Below are 9,535 nucleotides of genomic sequence, written 5' to 3'. Positions count from 1 at the left end.
CGCAAAAACCACAGGCGGATAATGAATGCCACACCATCGTGACAACTTGCACTTTTATGGAAAGGGGAGGAAGGACACTGCTGGCACGGACGCTCGCAGTGTACGATGAAACATCCTCCATAAACCAGACGATCAAAGAGAGGCCGGTGAAGCATCCGTGGAATCTGGAAGCTGATTTATGACCGCTACTGGAAAAGGGCCGTCTCCAAGTGAATGTGTTTAGAGCTAAATTACAGGAAAAGTGAAGAATTTCCAAATGTAACCACAGCATCTGCAAACGATACATTACAGTTGCATTATCCCTGATCATTCCTACTTTCCAGAGCTGCATGCAATCAATGAATAGTTTCCTACAAAATGTTTTCCAATTAGGTCATCCTTTGCTATTCTTGGTTTTTCTTCTCACTCTCACAGTGAGGGTATTTGCATTCTTTAAATGATAGAAAATGAATCCGTGCATTATTTTTGCTTTCAAGGCAAACATTACTAGAAAAGGAGCCACGCTGATCTCCTTCCACTGAGTTATAAATATGCATGGGCAGCACGTTCTGCGAGGATTATTTACAAATGGTTTTATGCAGCCTTCAGCTGAAGGAGTGAATACATGCAAAAGGAGCAAAAACAAATCGATGGCGTCCTCCGCCTAATAACAGAGAAAGGACAACGTGAAATAGTGCCAGTGCTGCCGCGTGACGTCCATCTGCGAGCAGAGCCCGAGCCGAGCGCTCCGTTAACTGCTGCGCCGGGAATGTCAGAGTCCATTTTGTAGCTAGGCAGCTCAAAAATAGACGGGAGCCTCGGTGATAAATAAGCCTACTTTGGGAGGGTTTTATTTTGGCTCAGAGGAAGAGGTTACATAACGCACAAAATACTCTTCACTCTCCTCGGCTCGACGGGTGGAAAAGGGAAAGAAGCACTGGCTTTGTGGAGAAGACATGCAACAAATATAAACGTAGACGCACACATTCGTACGCTCGGGACACATTACGTGCTGCAAAGATCTTTATGATGTGTCAAATCTGTTTGGGGAGTTTTTGCATGATTATCTATCAAGGTATAAAAACAAACCAGGAGCACAGAAGCTACTGCAGTGCTCCTGTAGGAGTGGCTGTGGCAACACTGTCCTTCTGTCTGAGAGTGTGTGTGTGTGTGTGAGAGAGAGAGACACTATGCAGCAGACATGACATTTTGAACATTTCGTATGAGTAAGTCACTAAGCTGAAATGACTGCACACTTAACTTCAGCGCGCTAAACATAACAACTGTGAGTCACTCTTGAGGCTGCCTTTTAAGGGCAGTAAATAAGACAGCAGCGGTATGCGCAGGTAATCCAATAGTATGAATTGGACCACCTAACCGCAGACATGCGACTGCTGCATTCTCTGTGTGTTCAGTGAGCTCAAGCTATGTGCTGATGTTGCTACAATAAAAGGCCACTGGAAGGTTGTTTACATCAACTGCCTGGTTGTGACCGAAAATACACGGGGGTTTCCACCGGACAGGAAATGATGTCGTCAGCTCGCGATGCATGAAAGCCTACTTAAGCGTAGCATTACAGAGGCAAAGTTCAGGTCTTTCTGTTCCTGGTTGCCAAAACCGAATCTGTTCTGCAAAACCACTGAAACTACCTTCTGTTTAAAAATGGATGTGAAAACAATGCTGTTCATTTACATTTTTTTTTTTTTTTTGTGCGGGGATTTTTCTTCTTTTGACTTTCCCCTCTCGGCCGGCCCTCTGCTATTTACTAAAATCGTCTGCTAACCCGCCCACCCCCCCACCACCATACCCCGCATCCCCCCTCCCCGACAAGCCCGGCAGATTAAGGGGATATGTTACCGCGTCTTGTTTTTTTTCTAAATGGATACACATGTGGCACATCTGGGTCCAAGCCTGACTCATTACTCACTTTTTTTTTTTTATGTTCCATTCTCTGCAGCCATGGCAACTGCTGCATGTTTGGCAGAAAAGCTTTTGAAGGCAGTGGAAAAAGAGAGAGAGAGAGAGAGTGAGCCCAGGGAGGGAGGGAGGGAGGGAGGGAGGAAGAGCGAGCAAGCTCTCAGTAGTTGGCCTACATCCAGTGTAATCATGCCATGGAGCTGAAATGAGGCCTTTGGCAGCACACCAGGTTTCTGAGAACAAAGATGTGAGCTTCTAATGTTGGCGGTGGGGCCTGCTTGGCATCCTTTGCCATTTCCCAGCAGCCCTTGCCTTGGCCGACTGCCAGACCCCCTCCACCACCACCACCACCACCTCCCTCCGCTCCCTCCACCCCTCCTTCCCCTGCTGGGACTGCAAAGAGGATCAGAATAAAGAGAGAGACTTGTTTTTCACTCGCCTCTTGCTCTGGCCCAATGACATCACCTCTGCAGCCTCCAGCCCCCAGATTCCAGCCGCCCAGCGCATTTTTCCCCCCCTTCGCCGTCGACCCTCCATTTTATTTGAATTCCACCATTTTACACCTCAAAATCAAAAAGCCGGCTCCTTGAAATGCCTGTGTTTCTCCTCCTCGGGATCTATCGCCGGCGCATAATTCCCCCACATGCGCCGCACATTCTCTCAGGGTACGGAGCGAATCTATTCAGAAAATCTGTGGAGCGTATTCAGACTCCGGTGACGAACAGGAAGCAGCTAATGTGGCAGATGGGTGCTCATTATCCTTCAGAGCTCCCCCAAATTGTTATCAGTGCTCTAATCCTTGCAGTGCAAAACTGCGGCTAAAAATAGCACCGTAAACAGGATATATAAGGTAGTTAGGGTACTGTGATAATCTCCATGGTTACCTCTTTCCCTCTTACACTTCGAAGCACGCACAGCAGGCCTCATGTTTACTCTTCTTATAACTTCCAACCTTTGCCTCTCTCCGTGCAGCCATTAATCTATAACACGGGTCACTATAGCAGCTGCTTAACTTCAGTTATGTGTCCTCACACTGTCCTGTCGTAACCTCCTTTCATGTTGGTGCAACATGTTACAGTTTAGTTTGGTGCTCGCCTCAGCACTTGTTCTGAAAAAAAGGGTTATATAACGTAAATGTTGGCGGCAGGGGGGTGGAGAGGGGGAACACAGAGAGAAAGAGAGAAAGAGAGAGAGAGAGAGAGAGGGAGACGACACAGAAAACATCCAGTGCTGCTCTCGGCTCACAGGCGGAAAAAATATTAGCAAAAAAAAAAAAAAAAAAAACTTCACAGAGAATTTGTAATGATTCGCTCCCATGAATAAAAGATTTCCAATATAAAACTGAACGGGCCCAGAAAGCGATAAAACCAAAATAACGTCATCTCATCAGGCCTGCGATGCTGTCACATGCTGGGTATTCCCCTGGCCGTCACCTTAGCTCTCGCTCTTTATTTAGATGCTTCGTGTCTCAATTTGCATAAAGAAAACTGTTCGAAACTACATTATACAGCCACTCCGTCTGGTTTGGAGGCTAGACTGAAATGAGATGGGACACCGTCCGGGTCACACTGTGGTGATTTTACTGTATACATGGTTCATATTGCCAATCAGAGCCATCTGTGCTCGTCTGGCTTCCTCTCTGAGCTTTGACGCCTCGATTCAGCACAACCCTGCCTTCGCTTTGTAGCCTCTGCAGCATGTTTTATATATATATATATATATATATATATGTATATACACAAATCAGAGGATCTTCTTATTATAGAATCAGGTCATTTAGGATTTAATTGAATCTCAGCATGCCTCCGTCTTGCATAATAGCTATTTGGCCGTGCAGCTTTTCGCTTGCACAAACATCGACCGAGTGGAAACCGAGGGATCAAAGAGTTAGGCAACTGTTTCCCACCAATCTCAAGGAAAGGAATTTGTTTATTTTGCCCCCTCGCGACAGTCATTTCCTAACTGTGTCATGAAGCCTAACAACACTTCCTAGTGTTGTTCACCCAACAAGGACTGAGATTTGAGAGAGAGCGGCGATGGGAAGTGGAGTGCTAATACAGCAGTTCACACTGAAAGCTCGTGACGTCTGTAGCTCTTCAAGAGGAAATATCATTGTGTTGCACTGGAACGTGTTATCTTTCATACTGTACATTGGCAGCTTTACAAGGACAGCTGTTAAAAAAAAAAAAGAAGCCTGTGCAAACTGTGCTGCAATTATATGATATGTGTGAAAAGATCATAAGTGGCTATTTTCTGTTTATGGAAACCCTCTGAAGAAAAGCCTCATGCCACAGTTGCATGATCACGGGCCCCAGGCATGGAGCCAAATGGCCTGATGTTCCGTAGATGGGTGAGGCGGATGAGGGTACGTGACTAAACATCTTGCTTCCTCTTTCCAACGTCACATGGACTTGCACAAACATATCCTGCTTTGTGTCTGCAGGTTTCAGACGCATTGCCTCACCCAGAGCCCGAGGCTAAGCTGCAATGAGTTGGAATGAGCCCAGATGAGAGGGAGGAATCTGAACCACTGGGACACTCCTCCTGTTCAAAACCTACACTTTTACTTAAGGGGATTTTGGCAGAGTTTCTGCTATATGACCTGTTTCTAACTAACACGTTTTCCTTTCACATAAAAGGAGAGAGAAAAAAAAAACCATTTGTCTTGTTAAACCTTTCAGACTAATGTGTTCGGAGGTATTTATTAACTTGCTGCTTTAAAAAAAAAAAAAAAAAAAAGGGAGAGTCTAGATGGTTGATTCAATCCAGCGTAATTTCATTTAGCGGTGACAGATTTGGATCAGTGCACGAGAATAAAATGTGGGCAGAGCTATATTCATGCTGCAGCCCCAGTCCATTCAAGTTTACAACACACTGGCTGGAAATCCCCACCTCATGACAGAGCTTCCTGGTTACTGGCTAATGGAGGCGCCTTTTTTTTTTTGTTATTGTGGTGGTTATTGTTGCTCTTTATATATTAGCAGGCATGGGGGGAAAGTAAATAAATAAATAATATGATGTAAACGTTAGCAGCTTGAATTTGTGGCTTGGTGTGCAGCAGAGGAGGAAATAAAAATAGAATAAACTCTGCTGCAAGATATATAAAAAATAAAAAAAAATCTGCTTTTTATTCTTATTTCTAAGAAATGCCATTGGATTAGAGTGTTTTTTTTTTTTTCTTTTAGGGTCGACCCACCTCATTCATTGCACAGCAGCAGCAGCAGAAGTAGTAGTAGTAGCGGCTCGTTGCGTCGAGGCGCTGTCTGTCTGTGCATTGAGAAAAACAAGCTGCAGCGAGCGTTTTCGAGCCTGAACCGGATCATGCTCTGAATTTAGGACAAAGCAGGAGGCAGAGGCAGAGACAGAGGCAGCCCAACCGGAGGAGTCGGTTTTCCCCTTCAATTTTTAAACTTGCAGCCACGTTTTTTTTGTTTGTTTTTGGAGGAAAAAAAATAAAAATTAGAAAAAAAAAAAAAAAATCCTTCTTGTCGCATTTTTTTGAAATTTTTTTTTTTTTGATTTTTTTTGCAGGTTTGATCACATTTAAGAGGAGCTTCCCCCTTCGCTCGGAAGCGGCGGTAGTGCTTCTGCTGCTGCTGCTGCTGCTGCTGGTGGTGGTAGTGAAGCAGGACTGGGTGCAGTTTCTTTCTTTTTCTTTTTTTTTTTTTTTTTTGTTGGCAGAGGCTCAAGTGATTAAATTAAAATAAAAAAAAAATAGAGGAGAAGAAGACAAAAAAAAAAAAAAAAGAAGCAGTGAGTGACAGAGGCTGCAGTGGAGGGTGGAGAGGAGGTGTCGTGGTGGTGGTGGTGGTGGTGGGGGGGGTCTGTCGAAGAAATCAAGTCAATAGAAACTGAAGTGGAAGCAGGCGTTTAGTGGTGACGTCACTGCTCCACATTGAGCCAGTAGTAGAGAGTCAGTGGAGATAGATAGAGGAGAGCCGTAGTAAAGTACACACCGACATGAACTTCTCCCTCTAAAACTTCAACCTTGTTGCTCCAAAAGTCGACTGAGGACGAGTTTACGGCTTTTTTATATATATATATATATATTTATATATATATTTTCTCGACGAACGGAACTTGCTCTTTGTTCGCTTTTGTGCGTGTGTTGCGTGTTGTTTTTTTTTAAAGGGAGCTCGGAGGAAGAGAGAGAAGAAGCCACATTTTGGGTTTTCTTTTCGGGGGGTCGACGACAGAGAGCTATGTCGTCCGCGGCGGTCGCTGCTTCTTCCAGGAGGCAGTCGTGTTATTTGTGCGACTTGCCCCGCATGCCCTGGGCCATGATCTGGGATTTTACCGAGCCCGTCTGCAGGGGATGTGTCAACTACGAGGGAGCGGACCGCATCGAGTTTGTCATCGAGACGGCCCGGCAGCTCAAGAGGGCTCACGGGTTTCAGGAGGGCAGGTCTGCCGGGCCGGGGAAGTCGCAGCTCTCCGGGAAGGAGATCCAGGCGATCAACCACGCTGCGGCCGGAGACCCCGGCTCCCGGCCGCCGCAGCCTCTGGACCGCTACCCGCTCACTTCCGAGCGTCCGCCCAGGCTGGGTCCAGAGTACCAGTCTAGCAGGCAGGCGAACGGCATCCCGGTCCCCAATGGATTTCCTAAGCCCGACGAGCCGCCGGAGCTGAACCGCCAGAGCCCCAACCCGCGCAGGAATAGCACGGTGCCCCCGAATCTAGTGCCTTTGGTTAACGGGAACTTGCCCCCGGTGCACGCCGTCAACGGCAGGCAGGGCCAGATGGGGCTTCCCTCCGCGCTGGCGGCCGGCAGTCCCGCCGACCTGGGCAAGAGACCCGCCTCGGTCTCCAGCACCGAGCACGACAGAGAGGTGAAGGAGAAGCACAGACCGGACAGCCTCACGCCGGAGATCTCGGAGAGCCACAAAAACAGGGCAGACTTGGAGTGGATGAGCAAAGGCAAAACGGTGAGGGACCTGATGGCTCAGCAGACTTTCGAGAGCAGGTTCAAGAAGGACCATGCGTCCATGAGGGCTATGGTTTATGATTCCAGTGCAACGGCTTCGAAATCAGGTAAGCAAACCTAAGAAATATCTACTTTATAATGTGCATTTTTGTGCATTTTTAATTTTTATACGTTGCCTTTACTAACCTATTTCATCCCAGCAATGGGTTAATGTTGAACAAATGGTTATAAAAGTAGGGTTTATGGCCATTTCAAGCTGCACAAATGAATATTTTATTGTTTGCTGCGTTTGTTATTGTTGTGTAGCCTGTGGTGCAGCAGGGAACAGCAAAAATGAACATATCCCCTCCAGTGTAATTGTTGCTCCTTGTGTGAGCTCTGCAACTCAACTGTTCTGTTTAACCCTTTCCCCCCTCCAGACAGAGGCAAACATCCCCGGAGCATGAAGAGAAAAGCGTCCCCTGAACCAGAGGGCGAGGGGACGGCTGCCAAGCTCAACGGAGAGGGACAGCAGTGGTTACCACCGCCTAATGACGGACTGAAAATGCCTCCAGTTCCCCCAAGCTTCACCTCTCCCCCCTCCACAATATCCCCCCACTCTCGCACCACCCCACCTGAGGCAGCCCAGAACGGCCAGTCCCCCATGGCTGCGCTCATCATGGCGGCAGACAATGCTGGTGGGAACAGCTCTCCCAAGGACGCCAATCAAGTCCACTCCACCACCCGGAGGAACAGCAGCAGCCCCCTGTCGCCGTCCTCCATGAATCCGAGGCGGCTGGCGCAGAGAGAGCCGTCTGGTGCAGGTACCCCCCACGTGCCAGGCATGGACCAAGTGCACCCCCAAAGCATTCCGGACTCCTCGGTACCCGGCAGCATACCCCTGTGCTGCACGCTGTGCCACGAGCGTTTGGAGGACACACACTTTGTTCAGTGCCCGTCTGTCCCCTCTCACAAGTTCTGCTTCCCGTGCTCGAGGGAAAGCATAAAGCAGCAAGGTGCCACGGGTGAAGTGTACTGTCCAAGTGGAGAGAAATGTCCCCTGGTTGGCTCGAACGTACCGTGGGCTTTCATGCAGGGAGAAATCGCCACCATCCTTGCAGGAGATGTGAAAGTAAAAAAGGAGAGGGACCCTTGATTTTGTGTGAACACTTCTTTGGGGAGGGGAAGCAAAAAATATGAGTATAAATATATAAATATCACATACATACCATTCAAACAAACTAACGGACTTGTACATATTGGACCCAAGGGAAGAGTATACTTCGTAAACATGGTTGTACAATTTTTGATTTTTGAATACATTGTGTTTCTATATTTTTGAAGATAAAGGTATGTACTCATTATAATGAACTACGTTCCTCTTTGTTGATGTTTAACAAAATTCTTGATGTACTTCTAGGTCTGGTGGCAGTTCCTGTTTAACGTAGAATGTGACTAATGCTACTCTACGAGCACTTGGCAAAACTAAAATGCTTTTAGCTGTACTTGTATGCACTTGTTTAAAAATTGCCAAATACAATTTCTGATCTTGTATGAACTTATTGTCTGAGCTTGCTTCATTTGGGTGAATAAGCTGCACAGGGCTGCGGACAGATGACGAGATAGGGCTCTGATATGCAGGCTTGTTGTGACGGCTCAGGAGACCTGATTTACGCTGCACAACATAAGTAGGCTACTGTTTCAGGCTGCAGGACGGCAGTTTCTTTTTTTTTTTTTTTCCCCTTCTACTTCTCCTTTTCTGCACACATGCCTTTTTCGTGATTCATGGAAAAGCTTTGCTGGAACGAATAAGATAAAAAAAATATATATATACCCAGACACATTGTACCAACTTTGCTCCAGTTTGTGCATCACTCCCGACTGATTGCAGAAATAGGTGCCAAGTCATGTTCAGTCAGCTGGAATCTGTTGAGTCAGTAATGAGAAAGTGCATGAATGTCAACATGATACCATAGTGCAACCACGTTGTGTAACCACAAAATTGGACTTTTGCTAAAATCCCTCTGAATAACACTTCGTAGTGGCGCCACAATTTCAAGCTTGTATGGTAATTGTGTCTGACATTGTTTTTTTTACTATTTTTTTTTTTGTTTTTGTTTTTTTTATATCTTGGGCACTCCTATTATTTTCCAGTAATGACACTTTATGATTCACTCAGCAAGTGACAAATCACAAATAACGAATAAAAATCCGTCTCCAGTCATGGATTAGGTACGTTGGCACTGCAGCAACACCCCATGTGCTTTCAGTTTTAGCAGCCCGTGTGGTACATTGCGCCACTCCTAGCATCACCGATACTACAACATTCTTTCACACGCCTCGAACAGATTTCTGCCTCGGTGTGCCCTCGCAGAGTAAACAACCCTGCTGCTGCTGCTGTTGCTGCCTTACATACCGACCTTGCTCTATATCTCTCCGAATGCAAATTTTAACTGTGCGTGTCAGCACGGCCGTTTAAAAAAACAACAAACAAACAAAACAGCAATTCTGCCTCCGTGATGGCGAGCGGGCTGCGGAGGCTCATCTCTGCGAGCAATGAGCAGCTTATGGGGTCGTTAAGTGACGGGCTGCAGATACTGTCTGCGAAGGAGAAGCAATCATGAGACTGTTTTTTTTCTTTCTTTCTTTGCTCTCTCAGACAAAGAACCCTCATGCAGCTGACACTGCACCAAGCAGACCCCGACATGGAGGATAGTATCTAGTGGAGGGGGCAGA

The 9,535-nt window shown here is 46.6% G+C and overlaps 1 protein-coding gene across 1 annotated transcript; it reads left to right on the top strand.

The window, feature by feature from the left end:
• Nucleotides 1–5,756: 5,756 nt before the first annotated feature.
• irf2bp2a (interferon regulatory factor 2 binding protein 2a) lies at nucleotides 5,757–8,357 on the top strand. Its single transcript, XM_084561979.1, has 2 exons — nucleotides 5,757–6,927; nucleotides 7,240–8,357. Exons 1-2 carry the CDS (start codon nucleotides 6,099–6,101, stop codon nucleotides 7,953–7,955), a joined length of 1,545 nt encoding a protein of 514 aa, XP_084418105.1. The 5' UTR covers nucleotides 5,757–6,098; the 3' UTR covers nucleotides 7,956–8,357.
• The last annotated feature ends 1,178 nt before the right edge of the window (nucleotides 8,358–9,535 follow it).

This window comes from Chelon labrosus (genome assembly GCF_963514085.1).
Source record: "Chelon labrosus genome assembly, chromosome: 15".
Taxonomy (NCBI): Eukaryota; Metazoa; Chordata; class Actinopteri; order Mugiliformes; family Mugilidae; genus Chelon; species Chelon labrosus.
The sequence above is the reverse complement of the archived record's forward strand: the minus strand, read 5'-3'. Positions and strand labels throughout refer to the sequence as shown.